The sequence below is a fragment of the Vipera berus genome (genome assembly GCF_964194415.1).
Source record: "Vipera berus genome assembly, chromosome: 1".
Lineage (NCBI taxonomy): Eukaryota > Metazoa > Chordata > Lepidosauria > Squamata > Viperidae > Vipera > Vipera berus.
In genome coordinates this window covers 70387117-70411766 of record NC_138202.1, presented here as the reverse complement: position 1 = coordinate 70411766, position 24650 = coordinate 70387117, and the positions used below count along the sequence as shown (strand labels likewise).

Below are 24650 nucleotides of genomic sequence, written 5' to 3'. Positions count from 1 at the left end.
TGGGGAATCCTACCACTTTGTGGAGGGAAATGTCCTCCCCTGTTCCTGACACAGGGGAAAAAAAATCCCCTCTTTTTAAATAAATATTCTTTATCATGATTTTACTCTTTTTACCCTGGGTACTAGCACGGGAATGGGGCAGAATTTAAGACTCAGAAAGATAAGTATCTATATTTTGTTACCAAAAAGAATACAAATTAAAGGGGTGAAATTACTGTAGAAAACATTCACTTTAAAAGAGAGATTTTGCATGAGGTATAGGGTTGCAATTTCTCATCTTCTATACTTTTCTTTCCCATGAAATTGAGGATCTGCTAGTATCTCCCTTTCCAGGTTTTCCAGCTTTCCATAACATATAGTTAAACATAAAATGGATATGCAAGACAGAATCAAAATAGCCAGAAATGTACAAATCTATGTTTCAGATATGGACTAGATGTTCTTCCCAGCTCAATCAGGTATGCACAACTTTTTCCCAGGTCAAGACCTGAACTAGGCCTGCAAAGATATCCTGCAGTTATATTCCAAAAATAGTGCGGGTGTACAAAACCTTAATTTGATTTAGTTAAGTTACATCTTACACTTAATTAAAACAGAGCTAATTGAGTTATTGTCTGTTATGTATTTATTCCTGTCATGTTAAAAATTACAGTAGCAGCTCTTATAGGCTTCACTTGCAGCTTTAGGTTCTGGATCTTTGTTATAAAGCATGGTTTACACACTGGGAGTTGGGTTCACATAGTTCCACTCTAGAGTTTCTTTAGATTCTAAATTGACTTATAGCTTTAGCTTTTCCAAACTGCACTGCTTCCTATGATCTGTTTATGTTGACAGTTCACAGCTATTTCCCCCTAAATTTAACTTTTTCTTCCTTAAATCTTCTTTCGCCCAATTCTTCTGATGATCTGTTCCTAATAGTCTGACATGTCTCTCATCTGTGTCCCCTTTGATTCAGTTTTCTTTCCAATTCACAGTTTATTGGGGATACAATTTGGGAACTTCCTCTTAATTGGCTTTTAGCTTGGCCATATCAGTCATCCCTAAGCTCACACAGAGACAAATGCTCAGTGTGCTCGTTAACTGGGATATTCATTGACTGAAACCTCCAAACCTGTATCAAGAGAGAATGTAAAACTGTTCAGCTAGTATGTCTCCCCTCAACAGTTTTGTTTCTGTGAATTGACACTTGAACCTCTCTAATGACCTAAATATTTCCATGCAAATGCCAACTCTAAAAGGTGAAATTGCTACAATCGGAGTGATCCTGTGGTATGTATAGATGGGTTTAATAGAAGTTTGAGTTTCTTATTAGTTACAGGGCGCTCTAAATTGTTAAATATGACATTTAGTGCTACTTTGGGGGCTTTTTGTGTAAAACGATTTAATCAGACCCAAGCATTCCTTTGTTGCTGTGTTTCTACAGAGAGAAAAGCAGAGACAGAGAGAGAGAACGGGAAAGAGAACGGGAGAGGGAACGGGAGAGAGAGCGGGAGAGGGAAAGAGAACGGGAACGGGAACGAGAAAAGGACAAGAAAAGAGATAGAGAAGAAGATGAAGAAGATGCCTATGAACGGCGGAAACTAGAAAGGAAACTACGGGAAAAGGAAGCAGCTTATCAAGAGGTATCTACGGGAGTTGCTGAAAAGTTCCTAATTCAAATGGAAGGAGGGATGGTAGAATATAATACCGTGTCCCATGTTACCTGTTTTCCAGGATAATGTTCCTTTTCAACGGGAAACTCCACTTATGAATGAGGTCTAACATAAATGTTAGATATTATTTACATTCAGACCTATATATTAGATATCATTAAATAATATTTTCCTTGAATGAATTTTTGCGTATTTCCTGCATATGCTATCAATGTTCTTCTAATAATTTGTACGTTCTTTTTTTTCTGCTGGAATACAAAGTTGAGGCTGATACAATTATTTGATTTAAATTAAATACGGTTGATTTTGCTGTTTCCAAAATGAAATACGGAACTATTCAATTCCTGGGTGAACGGAGAAATAATGGAAAAGTTGTGTGTTTCAGCGTCTTAAAAACTGGGAAATCAGAGAACGGAAGAAAGCTAGAGAATATGAAAAAGAAGCTGAGAGGGAAGAAGAAAGAAGACGGGAAATGGTAAGGGATTTATTACATTACCATGGTTCTTATTAGATATTAAATTTCTCTGCTGGGTATGAAAATATTATAGTGAATGTTTTATTTGTCTAAGGCAGTAATATCATAAATTAGGAGTTTTTAAGTATACACGGTATTGAAAGCTTGTGCATATATTTATTTAGGCTTTACGATATGAGCTTTGGAAAAGGCTCACAAACATCAGTCTATTCAAAATTGTGGGTAATTTGAGGACCCTTAATACTTTAGGACAGGCTTGTCAAACTGCCTGCCTCATAGTGAAACCACGCCCACCCCATTGCTGACAATGGCAAAAAAAAGTCGTGATATGTCGCGACATCACGTGATGTTGCGAGTGTGATACCCCTGCTTTAGGACATCTAGAGCAGGGCTTTTCAACCTTTTCACCTATTGTACCACTTTTAGGATATGGCAACATCCCAGTACCACCAGTTGCCTAGGAAGGTGTCAAAAACTTGGTGACCCCCCCCCCCCAAAAAAGGAAAAAAAGTGATGAAGTACAGGTAGTCCTTGACTTACAACAGTTCGCTTAGTGACTGTTCGAAGTTACAATGGCACTGAAAAAAGTGCCCCCCCCAAGCCACAGCCGAGCAAGACACCTGCCCGCCCGGCTGCGTTCTTCCTCCTGTCGGAGGTTTTCATTGTTGTGAGCATTTCTGTTGAGGATTGGCAGCGGGGGTGGGGATTTGATTTTTATTTTCCCCCTCTCTGCTGGGTGGTTGTAGCAGGTTTTGGTCTCTTCACATGACCCTGGGACACTGTGACCATCATAAATATGAATCAGTTGCTAAGCATCCGAATGTAAATCACAAGACCCTGGGTATGCTGCAAAATTCCAGCTGATCGGTGCTTCTTCTGGGCTCAGCAAAAGTGCCAGGATCAGCGCCGAGCTCCAGCTGGAGCCTGGCGCTGATCCTGGCGCTTCCACTGAGCCCTGACAGCCCCGAAGAAGCACTGATCCTGGCGCTTCCGCTGAGCCCTGCAGCTCCAGCCATCTCTCGCTCAGGCTTGTGCAATGCTGCCACTGATTCAGCTCATTCCCCTCCCCCGTTACCACTTTTCTAGGATGGTCAGGTACCACCTGCCAGGTGCCAATGTACCACAGGTGGTACCCGTACCACTGGTTGAAAAGCTCTGATCTAGAGTATTTCCCATTGCTTCATAGGAAACAAACAAATCTTCCCTGGTACACTTAAATTTCCAGGGAACAACTTTCTAGAGAACAAAAGAATGTGGATCACTTTGGTTTGCACTTGAGTATTGCTTTAACCTATCCTTTCCTAACTTAATGCTCTCTAGATATGCTGTATAAGAATATCCATTAACTGCAGCCAGGATAATCATTGCCTACAGTGGCTGGTTATAATCCAGCTATTGTCTTACACATATGAAGAATGCCAGGCTGAGGAAGGCAGCTTTATCCCTTTGTCATCTTTTGCAGTGACTGCATGTAATCTGATTAGTCCAAAAAAGTTTTTTTTATATGATCAGTTTAAGATTGAAAATATTGCCTAGGTCAGGGGTTCCAATCCCCGGTCCGTGGACCGGCACCAGTCTGCAGCATGCCAGCATCTGGGCTACGCAAACAAGCATGCAGGCAGCACGCAAAACCTCGCCCCCTCTGGTTCATGGTGCCCAAAAGTTTGTGGGGTGCTGACTTAGATAGCTTTCACTTGCATATTTTTCTTGTTCTTGCTGTCCCTTATGGTTAATTTAAAACTTTAGAGGGTGTTCTTCTTCTTACTGTATTGTATCTTTGACTTTATTCTAAGAAAAATGTATAATATCTCCTCTTTTTATTTTTGGTAGGGATCTAAAATAATCTATATTTCTAAATAATGTGTTAAAGATGAAAGCCTTAAATTTTTCTGATGGCCTATACCTATGAAAATAATTTATGTTATAAATCTGGTAACAAATTATTTCTTGTATCAGGATACAAATGAATTCTAAGCATACTTCATAGAAAGAAAGTCACATTTGAATTCTGTGATTTTTTCTAAATAAGCATGCCTAGCATTGCACTTTAAAATTTAAAAGCTCTCCTCTTAGCTGCACAGGTAGATTAATTTTTAGGCAAAACAGGAGAAAAAAAGGAAACGGCAGAAAGGAGACATGATTATTAAGGATTAAAATGAACAAGCCTTTACTTAATCAAAATGGAGAAATAGAAGTTAAGGTTAAAGGTTCCCCCGCACATGCGTGCTAGTAGTTTCCGACTTTAGGGGCCGGTGCTCATCTCCGTTTCAAAGCCGAAGAGCCAGCGCTTGTCCAAGGACGTCTCCGTGGTCATGTGGCCGGCATGACTAGACGCCAAAGGCGCACGGAACGCTGTTACCTTCCCACCGTAGTGGTCCCTATTTTTCTACTTGCATTTTTACGTGCTTTCGAACTGCTAGATTGGCAGAAGCTGGGACGAGTAACAGGCGCTCACCCTGTTACGCGGCACTCGGGATTCAACCCGCCAGACTGCCGACCTTCTGATCGACAGGCTCAGCGTCCTAACCCACTGAGCCACCGCGTCCCCAGATTGCAATTGCTATTGTATTAATCAGTTTTGTTTCTCCCATAATTTTGGAGAAATCTACCTATCTTCTTTTTTAAGTGAAAGTTCTTCAGGAAATATAGCTAGCCATAGAAATATTTTTGTCTTGATCTTTCAAGATTAAGATTTGGATGGTTAAAGAAATATGGAAGTAAACATAGGTGTGCTCCTAGATATTTTGTATAGCAGCAAATGTAGATTACTTAGATGGCGTAAAGTACCTGCTTTTATATTCAATAATCTCTTAGATTCTTTTCCCCCCCAAATGGGCAGATTTTAAAAACAGGGTTCTAAAACTCAATGGTATGATGAAACCTTGATCTACCAGAATTTAATGCAAAGGACTTTTCCATACATTAAATTTACATCATTACATACATAATGATATTATCCAAATGTGTAAATCTCCACAATGCCCTACTTTCCAACTCAGTAGCCTTTCCTCCATGATGAACTCTCCTTTCCTGCCTTTGAATTTGTCCCTCAAAAGGTGATTTCATAGTATATGCATCAATAACTAGAAATAATCAGGTACTAACGAAATAATGTATTCACTTCTCATAGGCAAAAGAAGCTAAACGTTTGAAAGAATTTCTAGAAGATTATGATGATGACAGAGATGATCCCAAATATTATAGGTAAGTTAATGAGGACTATTATCCTCATTAATTTTTATTGGTAAAGCAAGGGACCGAATAGTGAACTGTTTCTGAAATAATGTAGGTTTTCCTGTTCTTTCTGAAAATGGATACATTATTTAATATTTAAATTTATAACATAAACTTTAAATGTATTTGTTTCTCTTGCTGCCGTTCAACCTTTTTAAAAAGTATAATTTAATTTGCTGTCAGTATAAACTTAACCGATTTTAGTGTAATCAATTGAAGCTGGAATTTTAGTTGTAATTGTTGCAGTTGTAAGTTAAGGCACCATGTGACAAAGTTTGATTTTATGAGTTTTTACAATGATCATAAAGTGAGTCACTGCGGTCATTAATATTAATATGACCACAGTGGCTGGGGCAATCGTAACTTTGAGGATGTTTGTTAAATTCATTGTAATTTTAACTGGCCATAAGTCGAGGATTACCTGTAAGAAATAATTCCTTCAAAATTACAGGTAAAAGTAGATCTTGACTTATCATCATTCATTCAAAGACTCTTCAAAGTTACGATGGAGCTGAATAAATCGTGGTTGATTAGTCCTAGGAGTTCTATACATTCTAGCACTCCTATGGTCATGTGATTGGGTTATGGTTACTTGGCCACTAGCTCAGACATAAAACCAGTTGCACACCCCAGTCATGTGATTGCCATTTGCCACCTTCCCTGCTGGCTTCCCAGAAAGTCAAGGGGATGCCTAAAGGGAAGGTTGCAAGTTATTGAGGTAAGTTTTCCCCAACTGTACAGGCTCCCCCAGCTCCTGCTACACTGTCGTCAGGCATCCCATACACCTCTGGGTCTCACTGCACCTCCCTTGTGCACCTCCCCTGGGCTTTGCTGCACCACCCCTATGCATCCTACCTGAGCCTTGCCACCCTTACACGTTTCCCGTACCCTCCCCAATCCTCACTGCACCACCCTTGTGCACCCTAATGCACCTTTGCCAGATATCCTTCATGCACCTCCTCGTGTCTTCTGTCACCCAGTAGTAGCTACGTATCTGCCTGCCAGCCTGCTTACAAGCCACAGGACACTTGCAACCTCCTGCTGGCTGATGTGGGAAGCTGGCAGAAAGTTGCCTAATGGCTATTGGGTCCAGTTAATAACAAAAACCAATCACCTTGCTTTGTGATGGAAATTCCAGTCCCAACTGTTACTTGTAGTCCTCAAGTTAATGACCATTCATTTAGCAACCATTTGAAGTTACAGCAGTATTGAACAAATGGAAATGCATTTATGTCTTTTTGGCTGACCCTGCCGCCCTGCAATCACTGACCCAGCTGGCCTTGCCACTCCCAGTAAACCTTCACAGTCACCTTTCTGTCACTGCTGCTATGGCGCACCCAGACTAGCCCTCTGCTAGGCAGCAGCTGGCCATGCCAGGTCTTCTTCCTGAGGATTCATTTGTCCCTTCTCTTTTTGAAAGGCTTCTGCCTCAGCCTCAGCAGGAAGAAGAGAGTGAAAGTCAGCTAAAGGCAAGAGCACAGGGTGGTGAGGATGGCAGGGCCAGTGATCATTGGGCAGCAACACAAATTCCAATCCCAGTTGTCCTCATAACTCGAGCACTACCTGTAAAGATTAAAGATGAAAATTCATAATGAAAGATTTGGCATTGTTGTCTTCACAGCTATATATTGCCTTCAAAATCAGAGATGGTTAAATTTGCTCTCCCCCCCAAACTTTGGAAATGTTCAGCTTCAGCACTGTATGCCAGTCATCAGATTCATATTTTGCACTAAGCCAACATTTGGCTACATTATGTGGAATAAAATACAATTGACTGCTACACTGCCATAAACCATATAAAGCAGGGCACAGAATGCTTGAAGAAGTAGACTTTTGGGGCTGATCAAACAGACCACTCTTAATTCAGATTCTGAATAGAGGAGTTCGATTCATTCATCTTTCGACAAATATTAATGGAGGTGTTTGGGATTGCATGAATTTGTAAATCAAAGTGAATGTGCTGTATGTTTCAGGGGAAGTGCTCTGCAGAAGCGATTGCGAGACAGGGAAAAGGAAATGGAAGCGGATGAACGGGATCGAAAGAGAGAAAAGGAAGAATTAGAAGAAATTAGACAACGTCTTCTTGCAGAAGGGCATCCAGATCCTGATGCAGAGTTACAAAGGGTAAGAAATTTTTTTTGAATTAATAATACACATTGGATTCCATATATTTGTAAACAATAGTATGTCAGTACACTACATATAGAAGACGCGGTGGCTCAGTGGGTTAGGATGCTAAGCTTGTCGATCAGAAGGTCGGCAGTTTGGCGGGTCGAATCCCGAGTGCCGCGTAACAGAGTGAGCACCTGTTACTCGTCCCAGCTTCTGCCAACCTAGCAGTTGGAAAGCACGTAAAAAATGCAAGTAGAAAAATAGGGACCACTACGGTGGGAAGGTAACAGCGTTTCGTGCGCCTTTGGCGTCTAGTCATGCCGGCCACATGACCACGGAGACATCCTCAGACATCCTCAGGCTCTTTGGCTTGGAAACGGAGATGAGCACGGGCCCCTAGAGTCGGAAACGACTAGCACGCATGTGCGGGGGAACCTTTACCTTTTTACACTACATATATACCTCCTGCTTGGTAGGATGCAGAAAATGGTATGTTGGTTTTCAAAGTGGTCTATAGATTAGACCATTCAAGTTCACCCTCCTCCCCACCCCCTCAGCAGAGCAGAGAGGTTGTAGGGGAAGGGACTTCAAAAGAGTAAGCTGTTTGCTCTTGTACACATCAATAGCAATGCGATTGCACTGGCTACAGGAAAGGGTGAGACAAAGGAGAGACTGTCTATAGAAATAGCTCATTTTTCTCTCCCCTCCCCCTCCCTCAGGCTGCCAGCAAGATCATCCTGCTTTTGATGTGCACAAGAGACTACGCAGGCTCTGGAGCGTTCTAAATGTTCTGTACCAGCCTGCTACCGGCCCTGCAGCAAAAGCAGGGACAACCCCTTTACAAACGGCAAGAGGCTGGAATAAAGCCTGCCAAATTTATTAACATAAAACAGAGTAAGACAAGACACCAACCATGAAACAGGAGCTATGAAACAGGAACTATGCAAGCGGTTGCCTTCAGCAAACCAACCCTCCCACGCATTCCCCCTTAAATACAGTTCAGGGCGTGGCCTCTCTCTGCCTCCTTCCGAGGTGCCCCATTGCCTTCCCCTGTTAGTCCTGATTGACTGCCTCCTGCGTCGGGCGTCCTTGAACAGGGCCAGCTGTGGGTCATCTTCATCCACGCTGTCAGGCTCACACAGCTGGGTCTCCGTCGTGACCAGGTGGGAGGGGCCTGGCTGAGGGCTCTGCGGAGCCTCAAGGCCATCATCAGCAAGCTCTTCAACACCCCACTCCTCCTCCTCTGAGTCGTCCGACCCAACTGCCGAACCCACAGGCTGACCCTGAATCACAACACTAAAGGGGAAACGTTAGGAGGCAAACTTGCATCCCCCTTCCCCCAATCCGGTCAGAACCTATCCTGCCGTTCCCCCACCATCCAGTCTTAACTGTCGATACCTATCCTGCCATCCCCCCCACCGTCACAACTGATGAAGCTTTCGGATGAGAAACAAAATGTTTTGTTGTTCTTCCTCAAGGGAAAAAAAACAGTCTAATTGCCTTTTGAAAAAGCACCTTTGAGACAACTGTGACCTGGATGACTGAGCATCTTTGCAGACAGTTAGGAGGCAAACAAGCTGAAGGCGTGAAACCGAGTAGTCTCTTTCCACCCATGTCCTTTCCTACTTAGCGACTTCTTAGCAGTAGAGTTGCCAGTGCCAGTTAAGATTGTTAAGTGAGGACTACCTGTCTCAGCAATTTTGAAACCTTTCTGAACCTATTCTCCATATATTTCTGTCCAGTCTGCGTATCTTTCCCGGGGGGGGGGGGGAGGCGGGCAGTCTTAGCCTTTTCATTTAATTGTTGTAAGTTACTATTTTTCGAGGAGTTCACGATATGAGCACCTCTACTCAGCACCAGATTTTCCTTTTGCTGACTGAATGGAACTTTTCCATCGTCGTCGTGATTTATGTGGTTAATCTGACTTTGATGTTGTCTGTGCAGTTCACGTGTAGCTCTGTGCTTAAGAGTTGTCTTTTACAATGTTGAATAAGATATTTGTTGTTAATGTTGAACCCGATAGAAGAGAATATTTGTAGCTCAGGGTTGAGATGAGGGGTCCTTGGCCTCTCTGAGCTTGGTTGTTTTCTTGTGGATGTTTCATTACCCAAACTAGGTAATATCATCAGTGCATATTGAATATTGTGTAATGCAGTAATAGTAATATTACAGTGTCCTTCTCTCAGGGGAGATATGTGGTTTAGAGCAGGGCTTTTCAACCTTTTCACCCATTGTACCACTTTTAGGATAAGGCAATGTCCAAGTTCCACCAGTCGCCCAGCAAGGTGTCAAAAACTTGACCCAAAAAAAAAGGAAAGGGGTGGTGGAATGATAAAGTACAGGTAGTCCTTGACTTACAACAATTCGCTTAGTGACTGTTCAAAGTTAGGATGGTACTGAAAAAAGTGACTTATGACCATTTTTCACACTTATGACTGTTGCAGCATCCCCAGGGTCATGTGATTTACATTTGGATGCTTATGACGGTCACAGTGACTTATGACGGTCACAGTGTCCCAGGTTCACGTGATCACCTTTTGCAACTTTTTGACAAGCAAAGTCAATGGCCGGAGGGGGGTCAGCTCATCACTCAGGTTGCAGGGTGCCTGTGTGGGGGGAATCCATGGGTCTTTGGTGGAGGGGGGTGGGACTGGGGTGGGTGTCCTTCCTCCCTCTCTCCCATTGTCCCTTCCTTCCTTCTTTCCTCCTCCTTTGTCCCTTCCTCCTTCTCTCAGGTTGCTGGGTGCCTGTGTGTGTGTGGGGGGGGGGAAGAATCCATGGATTACTATTGTGAGTGGACAGGAGGGAAACCAAACTTTTCAATAGGCATGTTACTGTTTATACTCTGAAGGGCAAATATCCCTACCTTTCTTCTTTCCTTCCTTCCTTCCTTCCCTCCCTCGCTAAGTCTAAGGCTTGGGGGGCGGGCAGTGAGGAGAGAGTGGAGAGAATCCACCGGACTCTGCCTCTGGCTGCAGCTTCTCCTCCAATTGGTCCCGCTTTCCCTGTGCAGACCAAATGGGAGATCCACTCAAGGTTTTTGAGCGGGGCGCCTTCGCTTGCCAGCCTGCCCGCCCTCCCGGTTCCCAAGTGAGTTGCGTCCTTAGGGCTAAGGGGCTGCTCTGGCTGCTGCAATCAGACAGCCCAAGTGAAAGAGGAAAGCTGGCGAGCAAAGGCAAGCGTAGTCAGGCCACTTCCCATGGCTGCGGGAGAAGACACCACGGGGACAGGGTGGAATGGCTTCCTTCCCCAGGAGGAGCTGGCAGGCCAGGTGACAGCCACATCAGGCATGGAGAGCTTCAGTTTCCCGGAGCTGAGAAGAAGGAAGCTGAGCTTGTTCCAGATCCTTGTGCGCCGCAACAGGGCAGCTCCGCCCAGGGCCAGTTGCTCCTCCCCGTGGCTCCCAGCGCGCGCCCGGAGGATGCTGCCTCCCGCCTGCTCACTCAGCCTTATCTATGCCGAGACAAGGACACCACGGGGAGGAGAGGAGGACGCCACGCCTCCTTCACCTGCCCGCCCGCCGCCACAGCAGGCTCTGCCGGCTGGAAGCACCACTGCACGGGAGCCTCCGCGTTGCAACCAGGTGGAAGGGCTAGGTCCCAGTCAGGCGACCGGGCGGGCGAAGGAGGACGGAGGAGCGACACCACAGCCAGGTCCCCGGCTTGGAGATGTCTCGGCCAATCAGGCTTTTAGATTGCCCGTTTCAGCCAGCCACTTTCGAGGGCAGCTACGGGTTGTCAATTGAAAAACACAGGTAACAGCAGCAAGCCGCAGCGGCAGGCACTGGGTCACACTTCCTGCTTGGCAAAGAGAAAGCACCTCAGCAGGTCTTAAGTGGAGCTACCAAATCTGGGCTGCTGATATCCAGTAGGCCAGAGAAGGCCTTGCAAACAGGACAGCCACACACGGAAGAGGCACTACTTGGGGCCGGAGGGGAGGCCGGGCAGATTGCAGGCACTGGTGGTGGTGCCGGCGCAGAGGGTGCTCACCCTCCGGCCCCGAGCAGCGCCTCTGCCATGCGCATCTGACCTGCTCATCTGTGCGTTCGCCCTCCGCACCGGTGCCGCCACCAGTGCCCGCAATCTGCCTGTCCTCCCCTCCGGCCTCAAGCAGCGCCTCTGCCGTGTGTGGCTGTCCTGTTCACGCGTGCGATCACCCTCCGGCCCCAAGCAGCGCCACTACTGTGCAATCGCCCTCCGGCCCTAAGCAGCGCCCACAATCTACGTGGACTCCCCTCCGCCTGCTTTATGCAGCTCCTCCTGGGCCCCCTGCACCCGCCGTTAACCCTCCTGCCACTATGCAGGGTAAGGTGGCAGCCCCCATCCAGATGCCCTCGCTTCCCCCAAGCATTTTTTTACTAACCTTTCAGCTGCATTCTGTTTCTCCGTTCCCTTCTCAGCCTTCGCCACGTGTTTGTGGGACTATCGGTAAAAAAGAAAAAAAAGTCCCATGAGATCTTGCGAGAAATTAGAAAGTCTAATGGAACTTTTTTTTTTGTCCCACAAACACTCGGCGAAGGCTGAGAAGCGAATGGAGAAACGGAATGCAGCTGAAAGCAGGTTAGTAAAAAACAATTTTTTAACTTTTTTTTTTTACATTTTTTTACAGTGCTGTTCAACCTGTCCTGTGCGTACCACCAGCCAGGTGCTTGCGTACCACCGGTTGAAAAGCCCTGGTTTAGAGATAAGAAACAAAACAAAAAACAACAACATTGTAATAGTGTAATATTGAGATTTCTTATCATAACTTTGATTTCTGTTTCATTTCACACATTGAGGCTTTACATCATTCCAATCCTTGTTATTATCTCTAGCTTTAGTCTTTCAAAGTGCAGGAATTAATTTGATGTCCTTTTGGATGGAGAAGTTGCCTTAGCAAAGGACTTGCAAGTATAGCCTGTGTTCTCTGCATCTGTGGTGGGAGCACATAGTTGAATCACCACTGTACTGATTACCTGCCTTGGTTTGAGATAATTTTCTTGGGGGGGGGCAACGAACACTGGCTTTCACCCTTTTGTTAATAGCAAGAGTGGCTACTCAACCGCACTAAAGTGTAACACAATAAGGGAGACCGAGAAAGAATAGAGAAACATGGCTCTGATGTTAAAAGATCAGCTTTTCCACTATAACTGGGAAAGGAAAAGGCCCTTTCGGCAGTCTTCCTATTGCTTTTTTAATCACTCTCTTCCATTGATATTCCTTCCACAGATGGAACAAGAAGCTGAAAGACGTCGGCAGCCACAGACCAAACAGGAACCAGAATCTGAGGAAGAGGAGGAAGAAAAGCAAGAAAAGGAGGAGAAGCGGGAAGAACCCGAGGAGGAGGAGGAGGAGCCAGAGCAAAAGCCCTGCCTTAAACCAACACTGCGACCCATCAGTTCAGCTCCGTCTGTTTCATCAGCAAGTGGCAACGCAACTCCCAATACTCCTGGGGACGAATCTCCCTGTGGCATCATCATCCCACACGAAAACTCTCCTGATCAGCAGCAGCCAGAGGAATACAGGCCTAAAATAGGACTGAGCCTCAAATTGGGTAAGATTTTTGTTTTTGCAGCTTGGCAGCCTCCTAAAAATGGGGGGGGGACGGACCAGAAAAATATAAAGCTTCTCTTTAAGTATTGCCATAACTGGCTTCTTCGTGAATCCTGCTTCCCCCTCTCCTTCGTAAAAAAAAAATATTCATGCCTTTTCGCTGTTAATTACGCCATCTTTACCTTGATTCTGACAAAATCCTGAGAGGAATTTGTATTACCTGAAAGATAGATATTTTCTTTTATATTATTACAGGTGCCTGCAATAGTCCCAACCAGCCTAATGCTGTGAAAAGAAAAAAACTCACTGTTGACAGTGTCTTCAATAAATTTGAAGACGAAGACAGCGATGACATGCCCCGAAAAAGAAAACTGGTACCTCTAGATTATGGCGATGAAGACAAAAGTTCCTCCAAAGGCAGCGTAAACACTGAAGAGAAGCGCAAACACATTAAGAGTTTAATTGAGAAAATTCCTACAGCCAAACCAGAGCTATTTGCTTATCCTCTTGACTGGTCTATTGTGGATTCAGTGAGTATTTTGCCCACCATCCCCCTCCCCATTAATATAATATTCAAAATGCTCATTGCGACAGTTTGTCATGTCTCATTGGGGCTACCTCAAGGGAAATACCTGAGCACCCCAAGGGAGGGCCATCCTCCGTTTCCAGGGTGCAGGGTATAAAATTGAGGGGTCCTTGGTGCTCTCTGGGCTTGGCTGTTTTGCAGACATTTCATTATGTGATGTTTCCTAGTGCACATGATGTTATCTAGAAATGATATTAATTATAATCAATGTAATCTTAAGGATCTTGATCTGTTTCACCAAGATAAGTAAATCAGGGTTTCACCATATACAAACAGGGAAGCACTGTCAACATTTGGATAACTCCTGATGACTTGATATAGTTGTGTGAGTCTGTTAAATATTGGGGTGGGGGGGTGTTTCTATGTTAGTCACTGACTCATTTTTTATTGTAGTGGTACATAATATGCTTACTGAATGACATTTAAAAGTAGAACAATGTAAAAAAAAAGGAAAATACGAAGTGGCTTGAAGATAGACATATAAACAAAAAAAAATCCATCCAACATGGACTCCGTCCTCCTCCTTTCCCAAAGCCTGGGAGAATAGTCAGGTTTTAAGTGATTTCCTGAACATTCTCAGAGTGAGGGCCATTCAGATCTCGGGGGGGACCATTCCAGAGGGCAGACACCTTGACAGGGAAAAAAAAGAACGTTTTAATTTAAAGTTTAAATTAAAGATTGCATTCCTATTTGAAGATCTTAACTCCATTTAAAAGTTCTGTTAGTGTATGCGTGACTCTCCAAAGGATAAAAGTAACTCATAGTGGGTATAGAAAAATATATTTTAAAAAAACCACCTGTCTTTATTGTAGACATTAATGGAAAGGCGAATTAGACCATGGATTAATAAGAAAATAATAGAATATATTGGTGAAGAAGAAGCTACGTTAGTTGATTTTGTTTGCTCAAAGGTAAGCTTATTTTTCTAGACACCGTAAAGTTGTGTGTTTCCGTGTATGAATCTTCTTTGTGCAGAATGGCTGTTCTCAGTCTTTGCCTGAACTACTTTGGGTATGGTCCAAAATGGAGCTCTGCAGGCAGAAGAGAGGAAAGGGACAAAACCAAAAACAACGGTGATGGCAGGAGTGGATTGTTTTATATTGGATTGTTTTTAGATTTTGCCTTGTAAACCGCCCTGAGTCCTTTGGGAATAGGGCGGTATATAAACCAAATAAATAAATAAATAAATCAGAGGGAAGGGCAAGACTGGTACTGATTACAGCCTCTCCTCCGCAGCTTCCAGGATAGCCCGTTTCAGTGGCCAGCTTGCCTAGCACAGGGTGTGTTTCAGAATGTATTCTCCAATGTTGGCTGCACTGTACATCTGAAAGCTGATATTGGAATGAAATCTCCAAGTATTTATCAGTAATAATACTTAAAATAATGCAAATACCATATTGAATGGTAAAAATAGCTTGACAAAACAAATTATCCAAAAGAACTGTGAGCTTCCCTCCACAGAGGTTGGTCAAATAGATGCTGGATAGTCTTTCTATTGAGGATACTTTAATTTGGATTCCTGCATTGAGAGCAAGGAATGGACTCTGCAACTCAAAGCCTACATGTTTGCATTTATTGTTTGCAAAAAGTAGAATCTTGATAGCAGTTGAAAAGTTCAGTGCAAAAAAGAAAAAGGAAACCAGAGTTCTGTGAATACAGGTAAGTATATCATCCGCAGTTGAAAAGTTCAGTGCAAAATAAAAAAAAGATAGAAAAATATTAGTATGCAAACATGTAAATGCTCAGCCTAGTTGTTTTAGGTATGTTTGTAATGCATATGTAAAATTAGTTGCTAGTGATATCAAATGCTACTAAGGTTATGCACAAGAGTACTAATAATAACAGAGTGAGCGCCTGTTACTCGTCCCAGCTTCTGCCAACCTAGCAGTTCGAAAGCACGTAATAAAAATGCAAGTAGAAAAATAGGGACCACTACGGTGGGAAGGTAACAGCATTCCGTGCCCCTTTGGCATCTAGTCATGCCGGCCACATGACCACGGAGACGTCCTTGGACAAGCGCTGGCTCTTCAGCTTTGAAACGGAGATGAGCACCGGCCCCTAGAGTCGGAAACGACTAGCACGCAAGTGCTGGGGAACCTTTACCTTTTACAAATAATAAATATTATAGCAAGAATTTAAATTATAGATCCACTGAACCTGATTGTTCCAATCTGGGAAGTAAAATTCAGGAGTATCTTTGGCTCCATCATGGTGGTTTATCTTTATTGAGAATAGCTGTGCACTAAAAAAATATTTCTTTGTAGCAGTAGTTGTCAACTTGGAATCTTCTGGATATGTTTGAGGTCAAATCTGAAAATATGGCTAGACAGACTGGAGATGACGAGAGTACATTTGGGAAGGCATCAGATTTTGAATGGTTGTTCTAGAGTATGATTTCAGCTTGGCATATGCACCAAGTCTGTTACGTTTTATTGTTTTAAAGTAAATGGAGAGTATATTCTGGAATATGGCCAACATGCACCTTTGTAAAAGGAGGAAAGAAAGGCTCTGGCAAGATCAGAGATTGGTGATCTAGTGTTTTATGCTGCAGTAGCAACTTCTCAAAAGAGAAATGTGTGTGTGTGTGTGTGTGTGTGTGTGTGTGAGTGTGAGAGAGAGAGGTACACTAATTTTTATTCAATTCGTCGTGTTTGGATTTTGTTTTACCTGAAAACTGAAGCAATACAAAATGGTTCAGCAGAACATGTTCTGATTAGAAACAAAGCAGTATCTTTATTTTGTGCATACGTCTAGTATGTATAATGGTGTTTAAAACTTTGTGGATCCATTTGAATTTTCAGTATTTCTAAAATAATGTAATCTAAACTGTGACCTGTTCACATAAATCCTAAAAGAGAAGCTAGTTAAATAAATGAGTCAAAATGCAGTATGTTCATTTATTTATTGAGGAAAATGATCCAAAGCTACATATTTATGTGTGGCAAAATTATACGAATCTTTGCTTTCAGTAATTGGTGTGCCCTTTTGGGCAGCAATAACTGCAACTAAATATTTTGATAACTGTTAATCTATCCTGTACTTAACAGAACAGCTTCTTCAATCCAGGGATATTGGTCAGCTTTTTGGCATGAACTGCCCACTTCAGATCCTTACACACAGTTTCTATAGGATGATGGTCAGGACTTTGACTTGGTCATTCTAAAACATTAACTGTGTTCTGAACACTTTTCATTCAAGCCAAATGGTTGTATTTTTATCTCACCTGTCCATGGAACATTCTTCTAATACCTTTCTGGCTTATCCACATGGTCTTTTAGTGGCTTTCTCTTGCAATCCTGCCATACACACCATTGTTGTTCACTGTTTTCCCAATAGTGGTCTCATAAACACTGACATTCAGCAATGCAAAAGAGGCCTTTAGTTCTTTAGATGTAACGTTGGGGTTCTTTGAAATCTTTCTGAGTATTACATGCCTTGCTCCTGGTTGGTGAACAAAGATTCAGAATTGCATCCATTTTCTGCCTGAGAGTAGGCTGGTGGAATCCAAATGTTTTGGAAATAGTTTTGCAACCTTTTCCAGCTTACTTCCACTTCCACATACCTATGTTGTGAAAATCAGACTTTTATAGCTAATATCCAGAATTCTCTTTTTCAAATAAGGCAGAGCCTTTTATATTTATACCTGATATCATCCCTTTGATTGAAATATCTGACTCTTAAGTGCCACTTTAAATGAATTGATCATCCTAATAATTCTAAAGATTTGTATAGTTTTGCCACACACAGATTGATAGCTTTGAATCAATTTCTTCAATAAATAAACCAGATAATGTTCTTGACTCATTTAACTGGATTTTCTAATTTTAGGGCCTGTTCAGATAACTGATCACATTTTAGGTCATATTTATGCAGAAATTTTGAAAATTCAAATGGATTCACAAACTTAAGAACCATTGTGTAATGGCTGACTTAATGTTTGGGTGCTCCATTTTTCACATCTCCACTATTCACTGTTATAAAATTTACTAATAGAAGACTTGCTGGGGAAAATCAATCAGTCATCTTTTGGTGTTTTAATTGGTGGCTTTAGATCAGAAATCTGTTGATGGACCTGTATAGCATTTTTGTATTGATCATGTTTTTTGAGAACTATGGTATGCTCCTACTGAGATTTTTTTTTATTCCCATTTATATCCCGCCCTTCTCCGAAGAGTCAGGGCGGCTTACAATCTAAAGCACAAATCAATGTGCTTAGCAATAGCCTTCATTCTATGTATATGCCTGCTTATATTAGGGCTTTCGCCCGCCCCCCCAAGCGGCATTATTACAAAGTCAGCTTATTGCCCCCAACAATCTGGGTCCTCATTTTACCTACCTCGGAAGGATGGAAGGCTGAGTCAACCTTGAGCCTGGTGGGATGCGAACCTGCACTAATTGCAGGCAGCTGGTGTTACTTAAGGAGGCATTAGCCCACTGCTCCACCAAGGCTCTTTATTGCTTGTGACATGCTGTCCACTTGTAACATCTGTCCCAGATACTATAATGCCTTCTTAATAAACATTGAAATGCCAGTTAACATTACATTTAACAATTGGCATTTTGTCTGTCTGTCCTATTAAGTGTGGAGACTTATAAGTGCCATATCTGCTAGACTAGAGTGCACCTGGAAAACCATTTTATTGGAAATCAGAAGTGAGACTTGCTCTTGATAGTTTTAAGATGATTTGAGTTTTTCTGTTATATTGATATCATTTCCAAATCTCATGTGCTTCCATTTTTCAAACTGTTTAAAATACTAAGACAATTTCTGTGTATCTCTCTTTCAGGTTATGGCTCATAGTTCACCACAAAGCATCCTGGATGATGTTGCTATGGTGAGTAAAAGCAAGAATTTACCAGTGTAAACTTGTAATACTTTATCAGAAAACAAAATTGCTGTTTTTACAAAATGAATCCAGAGTAATAATAGCAATGATCATGCCCTAAATTGGAAATTTTCTATTTCTCCTACAGGTGCTAGATGAAGAAGCAGAAGTTTTTATAGTCAAAATGTGGAGGTTATTAATATATGAAACAGAAGCCAAAAAGATTGGTCTGGTAAAATAAAGACTTCTTTTTATGGTTCCATTTCAATTTTTGTTTCACATCACTGAAGAACTTTGAAGTTTCTCTGTGCTCAGAGACATTTGTGAGACCTGTATTTTTTAAATGTAGAAAATGTGAATTTTTTTTCATCCTCTGTTTCATTGAGGCTATCTTTGTTCCATTTCTCTGCTTCCTTGATTGTAATTCTCCAAATCCTACATTGGTGGTTCTCAACGCACCAGATAAAGTAACAGGTATGATTTATAAACTACAGCTGCTGTATACAGTCTCTGACCTTCATCTTCTAGACTGCTTCTTGTAAATATTAAAGACACCCATGTTTTAGAAGACATCTCCACTTATTACATATGGAAATAATTGAACTTTATGTAAATGCACCAGTCTCTTTCCCTCCATTTTTAAAATAGAATAAACTTTAAAATTCCAAAAATGGATGGGAGTCATTTTGCTGGAAGACAGTTTTCACCTGCATGGATGTGAACTTGTTCACTTGTTGGGCTTTGTAATATTTTTAGATGGCCTGTCCTGTAAAAAAACAAATGGTGGACTTGCATAAACTCAGGACTTTCATTTTAACTATATCAGAACCTCTCATATTTAGTTTTGCTGTTGTCATCGTTGTTTTAATTAGGACAAATACCACACAGTTATATTTACTTTTAGCCCTTCTAATAGAAACCTGACATCTTATTTTTTATTATTTAAAAAGAAACTGGAAATAGGCCAGGTGGAAATATTTGTGGAAAGCAATGGTATAAGGGTGTAATTTGAGCAGAACAATTTACAATATTAGATCATAACATATTCAAAGATGAAAAACTGTTACGTAAGCCATCAAGTCAGTTGTGACTTTATTCTTTTTTGTACTGTAAAATGTCTGTCAGATTTGTAGAGGGCACCATTTCCTGCCGTCTTATTCTATGGGTTTTATACATGCTGATGTGGTATAAATAATGTACTGTAAACTGCATTTTTAAAAATCTCACAAGTAAAAAAGACTGTATGCCCTAGGCTTCTTGATTGCAGGACAAACACTTTCCAGGAAGCAACAACTTGTCTTTTTTTTTTTTTAAAAAAAAATCACTCTTCTGATATCTCTTTATCTGAAGAAATATAGATCACTTACTCAGAAAGTATAACTGTGATCCCATGTTACTGAACTCTTGCATCTGAAAATGTGTTCTTAATGGGATCCTATAAAGATTTCATCGTGTAAATATTTCAGATATTAAAAATGTATATATTTGATCTGGATTTTGATTACTCAGGTTTTCAGATAATACCAATGCTTCTATTTCAGTATGGGAAGAAGATAATATAACTGGTTAGTTGATATGCTCATGTTGCAGTATAATCTCAGATTTTGCCCATTTGTCAAGCCCCAACACTGTATTGGATCAAGCTAAGTTAGCTGCAAACTGATCCTACTGAGATGAATTTTAATCTTTTAAAAGATCTATATCTACTGGACACAGTCATGGGAGCACTCCAAAAGTAATGCCATCTGGAAAGTTTTTTTACCTTTTCCCACTAGTTTATGCCCCTATTATTTTGTGGTTTTTTTATCTAAGTTAATCGGCTTTGACCCTAGTTAGCTGCTAAACTCAAACTCAGTCATGTACCCAACATACTGGTATTAAACAAGGTTTGTGAATTCTTTAGAATTAATTTTTAGAACATAATTTCGCAGTACCATCACATGCAATCTGATCAAAATTTCATCTAAATCTGTAACAAACTTTGAATAAATAGGTCTTTATTGAGTCAACATTCATTATCTTTGTTGGCTAAAAAAAATTCATGAAGCCTTAGGATATGAGCTTTCTTAAGATAGTGTGTTGAATTAAATGTTGGAATCAATGAGATGGCACTATAGTACAGGTTTGAGGGGTCCTCCAAAGTTTGTTTTAAACTACGTATCTTGCCATCATCGGAGTCTGCTATTCACAACGTAACCTTATGCCCCAAACTAGAGAGCTTTCTGGACCTCAGAAAAAGTTGGGGTCTGGAAAGAGTTATAAAACTGTTGCTAAATGTTTTGGCCTCCAGCAATCCACAGTAAATGGAGAAAATGGAATACCCTTGTTATTTTTTCCAGTATTTAAAGTCATAATAATTCTAACATTGCTTTACCTGACACCAGTGTTCATGATCCGACCAGAAGGGAAATACTGCATAACAGGATAACTTCATGTTTCAGAGGATAACAAGAAGGAAAACATGATTTTTGAAAAACACATTTCCATCCATGTCAAGCTATCAGAACAATGTCTTGTGGACCAACAAAGCAACAGTGGACATCATTTGGCATTGACAAGAAATGTTTTCATTTGAAATACAAAAACAAAATATTGCCAAGAAAAGTACCTCATCCCATCTATGAAGCATGATGGGGAGAAATATGGCACACTGCTTTGCAGCTTCAAGACCCAGACAACTTGCAATCTGAGAGAAAAAGGACTGCTGTCTTGCGCAATTGCGACAGGAAGTCAGAGTACCAGTTCATGAGTGGAACCCAAAACAAATGTATGGCATGGAACATGATGTACAATCTGAACTAAGCAGTTTATACAAGACAGCACAAAAGTGTCATTGAATTCAAGCAGTTCTATAAAGAGAACTAGATCAAAATAACCCTAACCTGATGTGCAAGATTGATCTACAGATGTAAAAAAAAGTTTGAAGTCACTGCTGCTAAATTGTGCCATTACTACATCTAAAGCTTTAAAAAAAACCCAACAAGGATTGAATGTTGACTCACTGATTCAATAAAGACACAATACATTTTTTTAATAATACCGGTAGGTAAAAATCAAGCTCAGACATTGCAAGTTGTAATGCTACAGGATTAAAGTTGATTCTAAATGGTTCACCAACATCACTCCTGATAAGGTTCAATTTATGATTAAAATTAAGTATATAATGCTATAATCAAACTTATGAGGAGGCATTTTCTTATAGTGGTTGGTTGTTACTAGTTGTAACTGATACTTGCATTGATTAATGAAACTTAAAGTCTGATCACAAAGTATGGCAGTCTTCCCCCCCCCTTTTTAAAAATTGTTTTTTCATAAAATTGTGTGTAACTCTTCATAACCCCATAGATGATAATTAGGAAATAAGCTCATGCTTCTTCCCCCCTCCCATATATACATAACGGTACACTTATTTTAAAAGGTAAAGTTACTGGACAATACCAGTGCCTACTTGCCAATGAAAATAGATGGCGAAGCTGAAGGAGTAATCTATCTTCCTAGGCTCAAAAATTCACAGGGATGGTAACTTAACCCATGACAATTGCTATTTGGAAGAGTGACAAATCTAGACAAAATATTGAAGTACAGATTAACAGCACAAGGAAAATAGGGATTTATTCCAATTCAATGGCTAGCGGTAGATTCACACTTTCCATTAAGACATGACATGCTTGTATTTAATGCAATATATCAAAATAACCATTCTGATGTATAAATAATTACAAGCTGAGCAAAAATTTGGTTTTTATTTAAACCAAACTATGATGGCTTAGTAGGGCAATGTGCAAACCCAGCCACTGAGAACTTGGCAAAGTAATGTCCAAAATTAGATTTAAGGGATTAGTTCCTATTTTCTTCATTTCCTAGTCTAAATGAAAATATCTGTGTAATTTTTTAACTATAACAAGATTTGTCTGAGATGTTATGGTTTCAGGACTGAGTTTATTCCAAAACAAAAAATCATCAGTCATCAATTCTATTAGTGTAATTCCTGAGAGGGAGGAGCTGCCGTTACTACAGTCCGAATCCACGGCATGGTTTTATATTACACCCTACTTCAAAACAACCATACAAACTAGCAAATGAAGGCTCAGATCTAAACCCATCTCTCGGTTAAGTAAGTAGATCTTAAGTTGATACAGAGTATAATTCACCTGATACTCTCAGAAGTTTACCCTACAATTGAAAAGGATCTTTAATGATGGATTCTGTAGTCCAAAACTGAAGAGCATGAAGAGCGCTCATTTCTTCTCGGTTGAGGGCACTCTTGGTGGCTACTACCCCTTTTTCAGCTAAGCAATCCTAAAATAGCTTGAACCTCAATGAAAGCGTGAAGCAACCAATGATCACCCTCGAGAAATGTCTATAAATAAAGCAGCCTTTAAAAAAACCGAATGATTAGACTTCTGCACCAAATTACTGTCTGCAAACTTCAATTACAAAGGCATACCAGCACACAAATCACGTTAAAGTTTACCCTGGTGGGCACATCCATCCAATACTTTCATTCCCTGGGAAAACAAAGAAAAAGCAATTCCTTGGCAAAAAAAAATCCACATGTTCTCAACCAAATTAGGTTCAACGACCTGGACTCGCGTCAAATAAAAATTAACCTCCAGCTGCCTCCTTCCGGCTTCCTCGGCACGCCTGGGGGTTGACGCGCTTGTACAGAAGCAGCAGCAGCTGCAACTCCTCCGACGCATGCGCGCTAACTCCCTTTCTTCCTCGGCTGCCGCTGCTGTTGTCCACAGCCGCGAGGAGCGAGGCGGTCCTTTTGACGGACAAGCTCGATTCGCCAAAGAAAACAAGGGAGTGCGAGAAGCCCCGCCTACGGGAGTCAGAGGAGGCGGGGCGAGGCCTGGGCCGGAAGCGGCGGGCGAAAACGGGAAGGGGGGGGGATTTGCCGTGGTTCGGGCCGAAGGAAAGACAATTTGGGCGCCGAGGCGGAAAGGTAAACGGTGGCTTTCGGGGAGGGCGAAAATCTTGAAGAGGGCGAGGGACCTTGTGCGGGATGAAGGTCTTGTCCCTCGGGACTCTTTCCTTAGGTCTCTTCCCTACCCGCCCCCTGACTACAAGAAGCAGAGTAGCTTCGGTCTTATCGAAACTTCCTTACAAGCAGCCGTGGCCTCCCTTTTTGCACACCTTTGTAAACCTGGAGTAGCGATTCCGTTTCCCCACTCTGGATAGGAATCGGAGTGCCTGCGAGAGAGCGGGGCTGGCTGGGTTGCCTGAGCTTGACTCCAGATCGGGCCGTGCGGGAAGAAAGGCGCGAGCCTTTGGACTGAAATTGCCTCCCTGGTCTTAACCGAAATCTTCCTGCGTTAAAAGCGGAAGCCCATTGGCTGGAGCCGATCTCGTGGGGGGGTGTGGGGGGGGCTGTAGCCGGTGGGTTTGCTTTGTTTTGTGAGAAGCCTGTGGTCCCCACGTCGTGGAAGTGAAAAGGATACAGTTCCTTTGGCTCCAAGCCAAGATCCGAGGCCCATTCATAAGGATCTTGGCTCTGTTTCTCTTACTTAGATCGGAGTAAGTTCTCATCCTTTATTTAAAGCAGGGGTTCCTGAACTTTTTTTGCCTTCACGTCTCCTGTTGGTGTAATCTTAATATATACACCTCCCCTAAAGATGAACACAAGAAGAGAGTAGGTGTACAGTATTGAACAATGAAAACAATACCGCGAAATTTGGAAAATTAATAATTTTTTTTAAACTTGTTTTTAACTTTTGTATTTTGGTTTTTAATTACCCTGTAAACCGCCCTGAGTCCTTCGGGAAAGGGCGGTATATAAATGTAATAAAATAAAATAAATAAATAAAAGGAGGATTTATTGTAACAATGAAAACAAAGGTTCTAAACGCGACTCTGAAACAGGTACACCTGTTGAAAAAGATTGCATCAGATCTCCTATAATATCAGTCCCACTAGTTTAGATTCAGTGTGTTCTGTATAACCAGCTTATTGAAGTTTATTTAATAAAACATGGGCAAGTACAATGTGGAGATGGAAGCAATATAAGAATGCACACGACATACTCACATAGCGTGGCTAAGCAATACCATATCCATGGGTAGATAAATTAATGGATAAACAACCCCCCAAACCGGCTAGCTTCATTTATATTGAAAACAGATTTCTTGTGATTATCGTGTCCTGCTTTTTAGGAGGAAAAAGCTGATGACATTATGAGGATTAGAGCCACTGTGGATGATGTGGAAAGGTTTAGCCTTTTTCTCATTTCAA

The 24650-nt window shown here is 41.7% G+C and overlaps 2 protein-coding genes across 2 annotated transcripts in view; both read left to right on the top strand.

Annotated features, from left to right (window-relative positions):
* Window positions 1-19911, top strand: part of RBM25 (RNA binding motif protein 25) — a 38052-nt gene extending 18141 nt beyond the window's left edge. Inside the window, exons 11-20 of the mRNA XM_081315824.1 lie at window positions 426-458; window positions 1424-1622; window positions 2038-2127; window positions 5258-5331; window positions 7335-7485; window positions 12681-13005; window positions 13260-13534; window positions 14403-14501; window positions 18378-18425; window positions 18565-19911. Coding sequence (XP_081171950.1) covers window positions 426-458; window positions 1424-1622; window positions 2038-2127; window positions 5258-5331; window positions 7335-7485; window positions 12681-13005; window positions 13260-13534; window positions 14403-14501; window positions 18378-18425; window positions 18565-18657 — 1387 coding nt within the window. The 3' untranslated portion in view covers window positions 18658-19911. The remainder of the gene's footprint in view (window positions 1-425; window positions 459-1423; window positions 1623-2037; window positions 2128-5257; window positions 5332-7334; window positions 7486-12680; window positions 13006-13259; window positions 13535-14402; window positions 14502-18377; window positions 18426-18564) is intronic.
* Window positions 19912-23302: 3391 nt separating this feature from the next.
* Window positions 23303-24650, top strand: part of PSEN1 (presenilin 1) — a 36173-nt gene continuing 34825 nt past the window's right edge. Inside the window, exon 1 of the mRNA XM_081315901.1 lies at window positions 23303-23364. The gene's annotated coding sequence lies outside the window, so the exon portion shown is untranslated. The remainder of the gene's footprint in view (window positions 23365-24650) is intronic.